Source organism: Thalassophryne amazonica, chromosome 10, assembly GCF_902500255.1.
Source record: "Thalassophryne amazonica chromosome 10, fThaAma1.1, whole genome shotgun sequence".
In the NCBI taxonomy this organism is placed as follows: Eukaryota; Metazoa; Chordata; class Actinopteri; order Batrachoidiformes; family Batrachoididae; genus Thalassophryne; species Thalassophryne amazonica.
In genome coordinates this window covers 17,955,160-17,972,589 of record NC_047112.1, presented here as the reverse complement: position 1 = coordinate 17,972,589, position 17,430 = coordinate 17,955,160, and the positions used below count along the sequence as shown (strand labels likewise).

The window sequence follows — 17,430 nt, the reverse complement described above, 5'->3', positions numbered from 1 at the left end:
AGTCCGAAAGCCATCCTCCACAGCCGGCGTTTCTAAGCTGATGCTAATGGGCTCGCTAGCCGGCCCAACACTAACCTCATCTAGAGTGCCCATAACATCTAACTCCACTGAGCTAAGAAGCTGCTCTAACTTACGGACACGGCTCTCTAAGAGAGCCACCCTATCTTCCAACATCACGCAGGATTTACGGAGGGTGTAAAGTAGAATTAGTAGTGTACCTTGTGCACTAAGATATTCAAGAATGTAGCCAAGCAAACACGAGCTAACCAGTAATGGATAATCTAACCACTCCTAAGGCTCACACAGATGCAAATAAATGAATTAAAATTCACAGCAGTTACACTGAAAAACTAGTAGAAGTATTAAACAGGTAAAAAAGCAGCAGCAATAAAATACACTGAACAGTTAATTAAGTAACAGGAGTGTAAAAAAATGAAATGAAAAAATCATGACAGGGGTCTGAAATAGCTAACGCAAGCTAACCGCTAGCGAAAATGCTAGCCGCTCCTAAGATTTTACACAGATTTTATTCACAGCAGTTCGACTGAAAAACGAACAGAAGTATTAAACAGGTAAAAAAGAAACAGCTATAAAAAGTAACGACGAGGGGAGGGGTCGACCTAGCTAGCGAAAGCTAACCGCTAGCGAATGCTAACTGCTAGCAATTCACAACAGGACTGTTGTTAAATAACGTTCAGAGTAGATACAATTAATAACCAGTGGTGGGCACAGTTCCGATAATCCGATAACAGTTATCAAAGATAATGTTTTCATTATCGTATTATCTTTTTAGATAACTTTAAAAACCATTATCGGACTAATTATCTTCCGATAAATTTTTGTCCTATAACTTTTAGACCAATAACATAGTAAACAAAGCTGAACAGCAGCAAACATTTTTAAAATTTAAACTCAGTTGAGCACCTACCTGTTACAAGCTTCCTAACAGATGTATGGTTCCACCCTCTGTAAACAGAAAAGAGCTGCTTCTATAATGAACTGTTCTATCCTCTGCAGGCAAAGAAGAACTGGTCACAAAAAATCATTTCCTTTAATACCATACTGATATGCTGGCAATATCACCCAAGTCATCCAGAGGCATACATTTTTAACTTATGGTTCAAGTGCTAACCAAACTAATTTTGGACAAGTTATTTAAAATTACTGTCATGTCTGAAGTTTTATAAATTGAAATGATCAGATATATGTTTTAGTTTAAAAGTAATGTGCTAATTTTTAAGGTTTTAGTGTGGACATGCAGTGCCCAGCAGTGCATTATGGGTTGGATAGGGTAATCTCAGTATGTCCACGACAGGACAAATGCATTTCAGACACTCTGATCAGGCTCCACGGACAACAGCATTACACTCTAGTGCCTAAAACTCTCGTGAATATATTCTCTGGGTTTATAGACGTTATTGTATTTGCGTTTGTTAAATTCCACGCATCTTAAATGTAACAGACATGGATTATCTGGAATTTTGTTTTAGCAAGTTTTCACAGTCTCTACTGCCATCTACTGGCCAATAGTGTTCATGGCAGTTCATGGCAGTGTTCGTCCTGAAGATGAGCAGACACTGTATGATATTTTTAATCACAAGTTAAGTTTTTTCAAACTTATATATACCATATACAAATATACCAGAAACAATACTGGAATTTATCGGTTATCTGTAGATTCCGATACATTTTTAGGTGGTTTATCGGTTTATCTTTATCAAAGATAACGTTTCAGTTATCTGATTATCTGTTATCAAAGTTAATTTTTTGGTTATCTGTGCCCACCACTGTTAATAACCAGAAGAGTGCTAAACAGAAATAAAAGAAGCGTATACAACCGTGTGAAGTTCAGAGTGGCGTCACAGCAACAAACAATCCATCAGAAGCTTCACAAATAACAAATTGACACATGATCATGATCATTAGTCTGTAAATTATGGCTGTTTTTACATAGTCACAGAAATCAAATTAAATAGTGCATAATAAAATGAGGCTAATTAGTGCTATTTGTAAGTAATGGGAGAAAACTTTTTGCTCTCAGCTGGCAAATTACGCCATTAAATAGTCAGCACAACTGGGGGAAAAAAGCCCCTCTCATCACTAAGTTTGATACTAAGTTTTACACTGCAATCATAACTACTGAGTGAAAGCAGTTTGGAATGTAAAAAAATCAAGTTTGTGTATGTCATTAAAGTCAGGCAAGAGATCATTGTGGTTCAAAGTACATTTATAATCTCAGATAAAGAGAAAATTCTTTCTTTTTTCCCAGCATACACACCACACCAGGACAACCATGTAAGCCCCTACATTAGCGGCAGCCAGTCTGTAAGCCCCGCCCCCTTGACCACACCAAGATACTCACCCCTGCCCAGGGCCATGATGGGGGAAGATGACGTCACCAGGTGAGAAATGTCACGAACACAAAGACACGTTTGACATGCTTGGACTGATACAAACAAAACCTGTTGTTTTCCAGCATTCGGATTTTCAAAAATGGGTTCATTTCCTGGTTACCTGGCTGCCTCTTGAAAATTCAGGTGGCTAATCGGTTATTTCAAAAGCGTAATGTCTAAGGAGTATTTGTGCCAAATTTGATGCTTGTATCACCATTTGCAGGATTGTTTCAGTTATCTGCTGCACTAGGGAGTGACTCCAAGTAGAGCTGCTGTTTCTTTGCATTGAAAGGACCCAGCTGAGGTGGTTCGGGCACCTGGTGAGGATGCCCCCCTGGTCGTCTCCCTATTGTCTTCCAGGCACATCCGACTGCGAACACTCAGGACACACTGGACAAATTATATTTCGCAGCGGGCTTGGGAACACCTCAGGATCCCCGGGAACAGTTAAAGGACTTGGCCAAGGATAGGGAAGTGTGGGATGGGCTGCTTAGTCTGCTGCTTAGTCTGCTGCTTAGTCTGCTGCCACTGTGACCTGGACCTGTATAAGAAAATGAATGAATGAATAAAAGAAATACATGGGTGGGTCTGGAGGAAACCCCTGAAATCTGATTGGCCACCCCAAGTTCCACCTCATTATTGTAAACAATGACTGGCTGTCTGTCAGAAGCGGGAATTAAATTAGAACTGAACTCTTTGATAAGAAATGAGTTAATTATATATGTAGCGGAACAGTAGGCGTTATATAGTTCTAGTCATGTGGGTTGGGTGTCACATGAGTTAGCGTACATAGAAAAATAATTTTACTATCACTCTGATGACAGCTTACGGATCATCAATGTTAAATCAAAATATTTGTATTTTTTGAATTTGAACAAGTTGGCTCCTGTAATGTCATCGTGCCACCTCTGCATAAATCAGTGCGTCCCGGGGGCCACCCCCTCAGATAAATCTGGACACACCCCAACAGAACATTATGAAATGGAATCCTGTTCAACAAATCTGTCGTGGTTTTGTTGCTGATGTTGGCGTCAGCCACTAAATGCCGGTGTCTCACATTGATGTAAATGTAGAGCGACGTGCAGGTAGAACGCGGTGTGCGCTCAAGTGAATGCTGTTCTACGTTTCCGACTGTAATCAAATGTGCAGTAAGATTAACAGTGTTCCATTCAAAGCAATTATGTTGCTAAAAATAATATGATGCGGGTCTAAATCCATCCATCCATCCATCTTCTACCGCTTAGTCCAATTAAGGGTCGCGGGGGGGCTGGAGCCTATCCCATCAGTCACAGAGCGTGAGGCGGGGTACACCCAGGACAGGACGCCAGTCTGTGGCAGGGCCACAAATAGACAAACAAACACAGACACACCCACACACACACACACCTATGGACAATTTTAAAGATTCCAATCCACCTAACCCGCATGTCTTTGGATGTGGGAGGAAACCGGAGCTCCCGGAGGAACAAACTCCACACAGAAAGGCCACTGGAATTGAACCCACAACCTTCTAGCTGTGAGGCAACAGTGCTAACCACTAAGCCACCGTGCTGCCCTGTGGGTCTAAATATTGCACTCAATATGAGCATTTTACCTTCTGCACAGAATAGTGTGCAAAAGTTTTAGGCACCTTCCTGTGCAGCCGACAGCGTGAAAGTTATAAAACTCATATTACGTACATAAATTCTGTCTACGTTGGTGATCAGTGACCTTTAATCCTTTTTAAATACATAGATCGCAGGGTCTGGTCATCGGGCGTCACCATGGTTACCAGAATAGGACTGATTTCGTCATTGCAGATTGATCATTTTTTATATCTGCTCTGTTCTTTTCTTCCAAAGTTTCCATACGTAGATTCTCACACAAACGGAGGATTATACGTTATGTGTGGCATTATCTAAATGGTTTTATTTTTTCTCCAAAACAGCAGGTTTCTCATTTATAAAACTGAAAGTAAAGACATTCTCACATTTAAGAAGCTAAACTGCATCTATTCTCCCATTTTTTTCATATATATATATATATATATATATATATATATATATATATATATATATATATATATATATATATATATATATATATATATATATATAGCCATCTTCTTGAATTCTTGAATTTCCAAATGTTTTTGGTTTGAGGACTGATTTGCCATCACTTATGTTTAATGCATGTTGACATTTGTTTGCTGTGTTTATCTTAATTTAATTTAACTTTCTAAGTTAGCTCTATTTTCCTGCTCTCAGGACTTCAGCATAGCTTTTTTTTTACTATTTGGACACAGGCAACAAAAACAGATCAACACTGACATCTCTTGGCCAACATGATACTTGATTAGTGCCTAACCGTCTCATCCTCTCTTGTTCATTTTTGCTCACAGACTGCAGTTGAGCACATTTTTACCTTTTAATGCATTAACCCTCAAGCACGGAGTGGGGTCATTTATGACCCCGGACATACATTTTGTGCACCATTTTTCTAATTTTAATCAGAAAAAAATGTCCTATCATGAATTTGTCAATCTATTTGTCCTGCATTTATTTGTTCATAGAATTTTGCAAGGATCAAAACATCCGTGTGGCAACTATAATCCAAACTGGTGCGGGGTTACTTATGACCCCCTGGGAAGATCTATGAGATTTTTGACATCATAGCTGCAGATGGTATTGTAATTTGCCAACTCTATCATATATTTTATTGTTTTGCAAGGACGCCAAAAGACCTAGAATAGTAAGATTTACAGCTACACAAGCATTGAGACTGATTGTTGATGCCCAGAGTGAGGATGAAAAGGATGATGGACAAATTTATTAGATAGTGCAATGAATATGACAAACCCAAAAACAATAATTTATATAGAAGTATTCTAATACAAAGTCAATGGGGTCATATTAGTCACTGAAATCATATTAGTCACTGAAATAGCTCGGTCACTTGAGGATTTAAAAAAAATTATTTTTTATATGGAATCCAACTTTTTGCTGTCACGCTTCAAATGAGAATTCACATTTACTGTACTTCCATTATTTTCCACAAATTGTGGTCATTCATCTTTTGAGATGTTGACAGGAACGAAAACATCAGCTGTGCTGTGCTGTAAAGTTGGATTCCAGCAGTTTGTATTCTGTGTTTGGTTGCAGGGAGCCCAGGCGGGTGGTGCTGCACCGGGGTTCCACGGGTCTCGGTTTTAACATTGTAGGAGGTGAGGATGGAGAAGGAATCTTCATCTCTTTCATCCTGGCTGGAGGTCCAGCTGATCTGTGTGGAGAGCTACGCAAGGGAGACCGCATCCTGTCGGTATGACACAGTATGTCAGGGTTCAGTACCGCATTAATAAACTGTGACAGTGAGGTACAATAAACGTGAGTCAAAGTTCAACTGGCTGAGGCAAAAATGTGGCAGAGAAGAAGAGCCGTGGCAGCACCACCCTCAGACTAGCCAGGGTTACAGTTTACCCCAGATGAAAATTTGAAATTTGAAATTTCTTCTTCTCCTGTACAACTTTGATGTAGAAAAAAAAATAAGCTTTTATCCAAAGCTTTCTCAATTATCTCTGCAATGCCCATATTCAAACTTTGCACCCTGAATTTGGACATTTAATTTTTCTGGGCTGGGTCTTCTTTTCTTTATAATTGAGGAGTGGTTCAGTAATATGAGCATATTTAGACAGCAGCCAGGTGTGCACCAAGCTAATAGCAGATGCTTAAGTGCATGTGGCAGGCACTCATAAGTGCAGATAAAAGAACAATTGCCTAGCCAGTCAGGTTACAGTTTTAAAGTCACTTAATCAGTATTTGAAAATGTTATTCAATACCTATATTGATCTAAAGTTAATCACATCATCTCTTCCATACTAGCACGTGGGGTGGTAAATGATATGATGCTGCCAATCTTAGTTTTGGAGTTATTGTATCTAAAAGAATGCAGATACTCACTCACTGACTCAGATTTTTTACAAGCCATGCGAGACGAAAGGAATATTAATTAACAGGATTTGACATCGTACATTGATAATGTTAAAATTCTTTGGAGATGTACTAGATAGAAACATTTGGTAATGTTACCTCGAATTAAAACTATTTGATTGTGGTAGGAATCCTAATTGTTAATAAATTTTAACATCACAAAGGCTTTGGAAACATTATGCATTTATTGAACTTGAACAAAACTTTGCTTTTTAACTGTATTTTCCATGAGCTTAAAAATTGATACAAATGCATTTTGTATAGATAGACCCTGTAAAATGCAGTGAGTGAATGAATACGTAGATACTATAGATTGATGAGCCCATTCTTTCCAAACTCTTAACATGATGACTCAAAAACATTAGATTTTATCATTATGTAAGTCTCTAAAGTGTAAGGACACATAGTGAAAGTAAGCTGTGGTTAACAATGAAGCAAAACATCAATCCAAAACCAAGTTGTTGCTTTTTGGGAGTTTTTTTTTCTCATGTAATACCTTATATACCTGCTTGCCACCTACTGAACACGCACAGTGCATCCAGGAAGTATTCACAGTGCTTCAGTTTTTCCACATTTTGTTATGTTACAGCCTTATTCCAAAATGGATGAAATTAATTTTTTTTTTCTCCTCAAAATTCTACTCAGAACACCCCATAATGACAACATGAAAAAAGTTTTTTTTTTTTTTTTTTTTTTTAAGGCTGTGCAAATTTCGTAAAAATAAAAAACTAAGAAATCACATGTACATAAGTCTTCACACCCTTTGCTCAATACTTTTGTTGAAGCCCTTTTGGCAGCAATTACAGCCTCAATTCTTCTTGAATACGATGCCTGTTACAGTGGCCTAAGCAGTAGGTCATGCCTCTGGGTCTGATCTGCTTGAGGTTTCTTCGTCATTATCAGCAGAGGGAGTTTTTCCTTTCCACTGTCGCCTGTGTGCTTGCTAAAGGGGGGTTGGTAAGGTTAGACCTTACTTATGTGAAGCACCTTGAGGCAGCTTTAAAATTGAAATTGATGTCTCTGTACATTGCTGCATTCATCTTTCCCTCAATCCTGACTAGTCTACCAGTTCCTGCCTGCTGAAAAACATTCCCACAGCATGATGCTGCCACCACCATGCTTCACTGTAGGGATGGTGCCTGGTTTCCTCCAAACATGACACCTGGCATTCACACCAAAGAGTTCAATCTTTGTTTCATCAGACCAGAGAATTTTGTTTCTCACAGTCTGAGAGTCCTTCAGGTGCCTTTTGGCAAACTCCAAGTGGGCTGCCATGTGCCTTTTACTAAGGAGTGGCTTCCGTCTGGTTGTCCTTCTGGAAGGTTCTCCTCTCTCCACAGAGGAATGCTGGAGCTCTGACAGAGTGACCATCAGGTTCTTGGTCACCTCCCTGACAAAGGACCTTCTCCCCATATCGCTGAGTTTAGATGGGCGACCAGAGTCCTGGTGGATCCTGACTTCTTCATTTAGGGATGATGGAGGCCACTGTGCTCATTTAGGACCTTCAAAGCAGCAGAAATGTTTCTGTACCCTTCCTCAGATTTGTGCTACGAGACAGTCCTGTCTCGGAGGCCTACAGACAATTCCTTTGACTTCATGCTTGGTTTGTGCTCTGACATGCACTGTCCACTGTGAGACCTTATATGTAGACAGGTGTTTGCCTTTACAAATCATGTCCAATCAACTGAATTTACTCCAGGTGGACGATGATGAGTGGAAACTGAATACACCTGAGCTCAATTTTCATGGCAAAGGCTGTGAATATGTATGTACTGTACATGTGATTTCTTAGTATTTTTTATTTGCAAAAAATTTGCAAAAAAAAAAAAAAAAAAAGACATTGTTATTATGGGGTATTGTGTGTATACTTTTGAGGGAAAAAAATTAATTTCATCCATTTTGGAATAAGGCTGTAACATAACAAAATGTGGAAAAAGTGAAGTGCTCTGAATTCTTTCCGGATGCACCGTATGTTACAGAGAATAATCTTATCATTCTGTGCATAATTGAAATTGGTAACAAGTGCGCTTAAGCACGTTTGTCAGTTTCATTCATTTCCAAACATCTTTGTGGATGTATTGCTTGGTGCATAAACACAAACAGTTAACAGGATCATAAAAGCTTCATGAAATACCACATGATGTGCTTATAAATCAAAAATTGAATGTGCCTAAAACGTCTGCACAGTGCTGCTGCACCTCAGACTCTGTTCCACTAAAGTGAATTCAGTCGTTATTGCTCAGAGGATTTACTGCAGAGTGACAGTTATGATTTCTGAGTGAATATATCAGTTTATAGATGAAAAAACCCTTTGTAAAATTCACATATAAAACAATGACTGGTCACAACAGAGTGATTGTCAGCTAGTACATGCTGCGTTTCATACATTTGTTACTATTAATCCATGACGATAAACCCACGTAATATGTCACTGCTGCAGACAGGCATTACTTTGCAGACTGCAGGTCTGTCTGTGTGTTTGAGTCACCATCTTGTGGCAGAAGTGGCAATATGCAGCACCGGTGCATGCTCACAAAGCTGACATTGTGTGTCCGTGTGTGTGCGTGCGTAGGTGAACGGTGTGGATCTGTCCAGTGCAACACACGAGCAAGCAGCAGCAGCTCTGAAGAACGCAGGACAGACTGTGACCATCGTAGCACAGTACAGACCAGAAGGTGAGTGCCACACAACGCAGGATAACACGCCGCTCTCTCTTACACCAATATGCATTCTGGTTTGAAGAACTTGTCATGATCTTGGTGAACTTTTCTGTTGCAAACTTTGATGTGCATTGGTAATCCCTTGTATCTTCATGGATCCCATCTTGTCGCACATGCTGTCACATCACTGGGAGGTTTTCTGGAAGTGCCCAGGTTGTGCTACATTCTACATGTCCTGAGGTGGGGTAGTGAGGCTCTTAGCTGCACTCACTGTGCACCGCAGAGGCGTGCAGCTGACAGCGGAGCAGCTGATGGTCAGGATGCTCTCAGTGCTGTGTCCACGACAGAAGGTGCACATCAGGGGGTACATGGGCTCCGGCTGTGTTCAGCTCCAGGAGGATGTGGAGGTGCTGGTGGGCTTTCTCACTCAGTCATGGTGTATTGGTCTTGCAGGAGAGGTCCTCCGTGATGAATACTCCCAGGAATTTGGTGCTGCAGGAATTCCGTTGATGGTCAGTGGGAGATGTTGGGTGTGGACTTTCCTGAAGTCAATAATTACCTGATTATTGTCTTATGTGGGTCCTTAGTCTCTTGATGGGTGAGAATACTGCATCATTGGTTGACCAGTTTGTCCAGTATACAAACTGAGGTGGGTCCAGGGTGGGAGGATGGATGAGTTTTATGTGGTGCATGACTGGCTTTCAAAGCCGAGCCTGAATATGCTTTCAGAGTTTAGGGAAGGAAAGTCGATTAAGATGTGGAATGCACTATCAGATTGTAATGATTTTTTTTCCAGCAGCTATGCAAATGTCTTGGAAGCTCATGCAAGTAGCAAAAGGAAACGAAATCCATCATGCTGAAAGATGAATGTTTAAATGTACTTGTGTATTGGTCTGCATTGATATTGTGCCTTTCTGTCTGAGGCAGACACTCAAAGCACTTTACAATGATACATTATGTTCACCCATTCATACACGCTGATGCCAGACTGCCAGGGGGCGAGGCTCAGCTGCACCCCGAGAGAGGACTTTTACTCAACTTTAGTGATGGGGTTGGAGCTTCTCAAATGTTGCAGTTGGTTCATCCACTGAGTCCACAAACATCTGCCTGGCACAGCACTCACAGTACCTGTTCCTGTGATGTCCAGCAACTTAATGGGGATACCATGTCAAATATAGCTGAAGACTGGAAAGATGGCTCAGAATAGTTTTTAGTTGCTCCAGTGTGTATTCAGTTTGGATTAATTTTAAAAAAAGGATTTAATACGAACACCCCCCTCCTCCTAAAAAATAGTAAATAAATATATAAAAATGCTTCAAAACATCAACATAAACATCTCACATTTTTCTTGCTTTTCCTCGCAGATACATGCTGTGCAGGAGTTATGGGCCTTTCACACTGAACGCATCGGACGCGTCAGAGGCGTCAGGAATCGGTCGAAAAAGCATTATTTTCATTGAGACGCATTGCTTTTTAGAGGCGTCAGAAGCGTCATGTCAAAAAGCCGAGCTAAAGCGATGCTCCTGACAGGAGCGCACATTGCTGCTTGTCGGCAGGCTGACGCGGTCAAAGTTCAACCCAGTCCAACTTTCGAAGCTCTGAGCTGTGACGTAGCTTTAGCTTTGCGCTGTCCGATAGGAACGACGCGTTGGGCCAAAACACGGAAGACTAGTGGCAGAAACCACTGATCTCTACAAAACAGAAACGTGTGACAGGACTGCTCATTTATAGAGCAGTTTTCTAGTTTTCTGAAGAAAAATCCTTGGAAATGTTTTTTTGTTGTTATTGTTTGTTACCGCCAAAATTTCTGATTACTGTTAAAAAAAAAGTTTCGAACACTTGTAATTAAAATAGCTAAATAAATCAATAAATGGTTCTTTAGAAACCTTTCATCTGTAAATCAAAACCACCTGTTATTTCAGATTAGATCATTTCTTGTTTAACATAAGGAACCTTGGACATTTATTTTTAGACAGTGGTGGGCACAGATAACCAAAAAATTAACTTAGATAACAGATAATCAGATAACTGAAAAGTTATCTTCGCTAAAGATAAAACAATAAACCACCCAAAAATGTATCGGAAGTTACAGATAACCGATAAATTCCAATATTACTTCTGACACATCTACAACTAGTAGTAGAACAAATTTAATAGCTTATAATAAAAAAAAATAAAAACAGACCACAACAATGAGAACACACTTTTCTTTCAACATTCTGCCCTGCTGGAAGCTCTTGTTTACTACAGAGCTCCCAGCACAGAGACACTCCGAGAGCAGCCATAAAGCCAACTCCCTATCAATTACGACGCTCTGGTCAGGCGCAGGTCTTGAAAAATAAAGTCATGCTGACTTATGGTTTTGATTATAAATAACATTAATACCGATATAATAACTCCATTAATGTCAATTATGTCATTTGTACAAAGTTAAAATATAACATATATCTTTTAATGTTGAGTAATGTACTAATTCTGAGGTTTTGTAACAGAGAATATATTCAAGAGAGTTTTAGGCACTAGAGTTTAATGCTGTTGTCTGTGGAGCCTGGACAGAGTGTCTGAAATGCATTTGTCCTGTCGTGATGTACTGAGATTACATCATCCTAACCCACAAATGCATGCGGGTCACAGGATGGCTCACAAACCTTAAATATTAGCACCATTACTTTAAAACTAAAACATATATCTGATATTTTCACTTAATAAAACTTCAGACATGACAGTAATTTTAAATAACTTGTCCAAAATTTGCTTGGCTAAAATTTGAACCATAAGTTAAAAATGTATGCCTCTGGATGACTTAGGTGATATCGGCAGCCTATTGGTATGGTGTTAAAATAAATTTTTTTTTTTCTTTTGAGGCTGTTTCTATTTTGTTTGCAGAGGATTGAGATGCTTTTTATACAAGTAGCTCTCTTCTGTTAGCAAAGGTTATAGCTGTGTGTCTGTTACAAAATTTTTAGCAGGTAAGTGCTAAACTAATTTTAAAAATGCTTGTTGCTGTTCAGCTTTGTTTATCGGTTTAAAAGTTATCAGACAAAGATTAATCGGAAGATAATTGGTCTGATAATGGTTTTTAAAGTTATCTTAAAAGATAATCCGATAAAGAAAACATTATCTTCGATAATTATCTGTTATCGGATTATCGGAAGTGTGCCCACCACTGTTTTTAGACAAATAAAATAACATGGAAATTTGTACATTTTTTAAAGTCTGGTAGATTATTTATATCTCATTTCACCAGAAAAACAGACACTGTAAATAAATACAAATGTTTATTATAATGCAACAGGAAATAATTATAACAATAACAATAACAATGACTGCAATGTGATTGTAAGTAGGATTTCTGTGACATAAACCTCATGATGTTTTTTTTTATATATATATATAGTCATTTAAACTTGTAATTACGTCAAAATATGTAATTGCCTTTAATGTTGTTATCAGACAGAGCCATTTCTAAAATATGAATTTGAAGCACAATAAGTGGAGAGCTTCTACCTGTGCAAATGGTCTTTGACTTTGATTTCGTGGACATTTTTAGTAATCCGTTCATTATTGTTAAAATATAAAATGAAACACCTTTTAAAATAATTAAAATAGTTGCTGTTGAAAGAGCCTTTATTAGAAGCAGGTGATTTCTGCTTGATTCTCGGGACCAGATGAAGGTCTCTTCTGCAGCTTTGAACTCTGGTGGTGTTGCTGAGAGCAGAGATGTTTCTTTCGACTGGACTTCATGGTGTTCATCTCATCAATGGAAGTTTTGAAGTGCCGTCTGTGTTTAGGTTGGGACAATAAAAGTATTTCTTAAAATATAAAGAAACACTAAACAGTTTATATATATATTAAAAAACATGAAAACAGAAAAAACATGATGGGAAAAAAAAAACGCCCCCCCAAAAAAGTTATTTAAAGTTGAGCTTTTGTGGTATCTGAAAAAAGCTTTATTTGGTAAAAAAAAAAAAGACTGAACCATTTACAAATTAAAGCGTTTCACTCAGATCAACTGTGCTAAAAGGCTAAGCTAATGTTAGCTGATAAATAAACCTTCACAGCAGTGCAGAAACATCACGTTTTACTTTTATATTATTCTCACCTCAATAAAGCTGCAGAACTAAACTCCGTTGGTCAAACTGGGACTTCGCATATGGGTGATTCTTAGACTACGGTCACTTATTATGTCCTTTGATCATATTGTATGAAAAACAGAAAAAAGGGGAAATTTCACACTTTTATAGTTATCTTACAATGAAAGTGTTTTAAGAAATTTGTTCTAGTAGTCTATGATGACTTTTTCACCTTTTTTCAGCATCATTATATGCAAATATTGCCATTTTGTGCTTGTCCCACACCCAGACTTTTGATCTTCAATGATAAAAATGAATGGTAAAAAAAACGTTTTTCTAATGTTTTAAAATATCACTGAATAAAATATCAGTAAAATAATCAAAACATAATTGGGGTATTCAATGTCATACAACTGTTGTGATTTTTTTAATCAAAATGTAGTTGTCCCACACTATTGCCGTAATTTCCACCACAACACTGGTAATGTCCCTTTAAACATTTGTATGAAAAATTGTTTGGGTAGTTTCTATGGAGATAAACAGTGACATCAGAGCACATGTATATAGCGCCAAATCACAACAAACATTTGCCCCAAGGCGCTTTATATTGTAAGGCAATGGTGTGGTGGAAATTACATTTACAAGGCCAATAGTGCCCGTAGTTAAAGAATCACCCACATATTCCAAAAACTGGGGAGATTCGGACTGAGTGGGTCGTCTCCATCCCCCCGTCTGCCTGCCTCTGTCTGCCCAGTGATGATGCCTGAAGGCCGGCTTCTCCGTGCGGGTCGGCCCACTGTCGCAGTTCGATTGATATTCCACCAAGTCGTCAGTCCTCCCTTGGTCGGCGTCACCCTGAAAAGTAGCTGAAAAAAGCTTCTCCCAGCAGGGTGATGGGAGAATCGTTCTACTGCTGTTTCTTTAAAGCTTTTTTTGTGGTTCAGGCAACGCAAATTCAAGATGGTGATCGCTCAACTTTTTTCAGGTTGTGGAAACAGCCAGAGTGTGACGTAGCAATTTCCACCCCCTTGATGCTTCCAAAGCGAAGCAGCTGATGTCACAACGCGTTGGAAACGCGTTGGCCTGGTGTTACGACGCATTGGAAAGCTTTGCCGCATCGACCTGATGCTTTCAGTGTGAAAGGCCCATTATTCCCAAATGTAGAACACTACCCCCTGGTGGGTCATGGAGGTGCTGCGGTTTGGCTGTGCCATTAAAAATACATAAATAAATTTCCATAATATAGTTTAATATTGTGCAAAATATTTATGGTCGCAGGTGTTTGAGTGTAGGGATGGATTATAAATTTTTGCCTATTATCACTATAGATGCTGTTTGATATATACGAGGCTGTCCATAAATTATAGGTCCTTTTGATTTTTTTCAAAAACTATATGGATTTCATTCATATGTTTTTACGTCAAGACATGCATGAACCTCGTGCGCATGCGTGAGTGTTTCCACGCCTGTCGGTGACGTCATTCGCCTGTGAGCACTCCTTGTGGGAGAGTCGTCCAGCCCCTCGTCGGAATTTCCTTTGTCTGAGAAGTTGCTGAGAGACTGGGCTTTGTTTGATCAAAAAAAAAAATTTTTCTAAACCTGTTGAGACACATCGAAGTGGACATGGTTCGAAGAAATTAAGCTGGTTTTCAGTGTGAAAATTTAACAGCTGATGAGAGATTTTGAGGTGACACTAGTGGCTTTAAGGACTTCCCACGGTGCGAGACGTCACGCTGCGCTCTCATGGCTGGCGTCATCAGCCTGTTTCAAGCTGAAAAACCTCCACATTTCAGGCTCTATTGATCCAGGACATCGTGAGAGAACAGAGAAGTTTCAGAGAGAAGTCGGGTTTCAGCATTTTATCCGGATATTCCACTGTTAAGAGGAGATTTTTTAATGAAAGACTTGCGGACAGGGTCCGCGCGTCGGGGACGCAGCCGCGCGGTGCGGCGGCACAGGAAAAACACCTCCGTGTTGGATAACCATTTGGAAAATCCAGGCGGCTTTTGATGGCTTTCAGTGGACTGAGTATATGAGAAATTGTTTAACACTGGACATGTGTCCAACTTGTCTTAAGGCTTCCAACAGAGGTGTTTTCCTGTGGCGGAGCGTCGCGGCGGCTGCGAGCCGACGCGCGGACCCGTCCGCACGTCTTTCATTAAAAAATCATCCTTTAACAGTGAATAGCCGGATAAAATGCTGAACCGACTTCTTCTGAACTTCTCTGTTCTCTCACGACGTCCTGGATCAATAGAGCCTGAAATGTGGAGGTTTTCAGCTTGAAACAGCTGATGACTCCGCCTGAGAGCGCTGTGCGACGTCTCGCACTGTGGGAAGTCCTTAAAGCGACAGTGTCACCTCAAAATCTCTCATCAGCCGTTAAAATTTTCACTGAAAACCAGCTTAATTTTTTCGAACCATGTCCACTTCGATGTGTCTCACAGGTTTAGAAAAAATTTTGATCAAACAAAGCGCCAGTCTCTCAGCAACTTCTCAGACAAAGGAATTCCGACGAGGGGCTGGACGACTCCTCCCACAAGGAGTGCTCACAGGCGAATGACGTCACCGACAGGCGTGGAAAAAGTCACGCATGCGCACGAGGGTTCAAGCATGTCTGACGTAAAAAATATGAATGAAATCCATATAGTTTTTGAAAAAATAAAAAGGACCTATACTTTATGGACAGACCTCGTATATATATATATATATATATATATATTATATATATATATATATATAAACACAGAGAGAGATGGAGCGATAGTGCTGATTAAACCTGTGATTAAGAAGATTTTCAGATGTCAAAGTGGGTCAAGTTTGGGACTAATTACTAATTTCCAACAAATCGCTCTGTGACCAATAATTTATAGCATCAACTTCGATGTCACAGTGTTAAACAATGCACAAGTAATTTGATTAGCTTTTTATTTTCTTTTTCTGTTTTGACTTCCATTGTAACAGCTTTGATTCAACCCTGGCAACATGCATCGTTTTTTTTATGGTGTTGCCTGTAAAAAGTGTCAATCCTGACCTTTAAAGCCTTCTATGAGCCAAAGCTGAAAATGGCTCTGTGCCCGTTGATGCGTTTAATATTAGCAGGTGATCTAGCTTGTCCTAATGGTGTTAGACTGCATCAGTGCCAATGTAATTAGGGAGTATTAGGGTTCTTTCAGACAGTGATCTGCTGCGTTCACCTTCCAGTTAAGTCACTGTTTTGATCCGATGGCAGACGGACCCGTCTGTGCAACTGAGCTGCAACATTTAATCATTGCTAAAGGATAAAATAAAATAATTAGAATGAGACTCGGGAGAATGCTGACCAAAACATTTTATTTGCTGCAGTGCCACCTTGTTGGCTTAATTTGAGGACATACAGGACTGTCCAAACGATTTAACTAATCAGTAAAAACCAGATTAAATTCAGTCTGATTTTCTTGTAAATTTGCAGTAGAACAACTAACAGGCAATATACATTTTTAAAGGTGAAACATGGTCACACATTTTACTGATGAGGCACAACATGAGGCCATTCTGCGCATGTCAGTAATACTGATTTTTAATGCCATGTGTTTGCCATGCTTTTTCGATCATACAAGCAACTTACATGCAGGTGCATGTGTTGACCTTGAGTGTAGCCTTTAAATCTGAAATTCATAATTTGATATGGATGTACATATATATTCAATTATTCGTATATTGTTCAACTGTCCATACAAATGCTAGAAAAATATTCCAACACAGAGGTTGGAAGTTTTAGCATCACCCCAAGTCACACATTCTATCCAATGAATGACAGTTTTACTTTTCCTTTCTGTTGTATGTTTAGCCTTGTTTTTCACATATTGGGCATCATGTTTGTTTCTCCCTGCTGTTGTGAGCTGAAGTTGTTTACTGGTGCTCACCTGAAGGGGGTGGAGTGCACCAACAGACGCACAGTGTGCACAGTGTTCAGCAGGGGGCAGATCTCTACATGCACATTTAACCACAGCTGTTCTTAAAGCAACAGTGAGATTAATGGGGATTATATAGGCAAATAAAATAGATCTTTCAGTTGATTTGGGGCCTTAAAGCTCACCACTATCGAATCACTCCATCCATGTTATGTGCTCTTTTAAGTCGTTGAGTTACAAGATGATAGCATTTATTGTTTTTGAGTTATTGTCTTCACATTCTGGCTGGGATTCACTAACCCACTCACCCAGTCATCTCCATTTTCTGCTGTCCCAAAGCCCTACTCTGTTACCAGCGTGTTACTGTCATCCTGAAACTGTAGTGCAGCGGATAACTGAAAAGAAATGCTTCAAATGGTGATGCAAGCACCACATTTGGTACACATACT

The 17,430-nt window shown here is 39.5% G+C and overlaps 1 protein-coding gene across 1 annotated transcript in view; it reads left to right on the top strand.

The window, feature by feature from the left end:
* LOC117518389 (discs large homolog 1-like protein) overlaps positions 1 to 17,430 on the top strand; it is a 331,339-nt gene that overhangs the window by 222,772 nt on the left and 91,137 nt on the right. Inside the window, exons 12-14 of the mRNA XM_034179498.1 lie at positions 2,270 to 2,402; positions 5,534 to 5,690; positions 8,931 to 9,033. Coding sequence (XP_034035389.1) covers positions 2,270 to 2,402; positions 5,534 to 5,690; positions 8,931 to 9,033 — 393 coding nt within the window. The remainder of the gene's footprint in view (positions 1 to 2,269; positions 2,403 to 5,533; positions 5,691 to 8,930; positions 9,034 to 17,430) is intronic.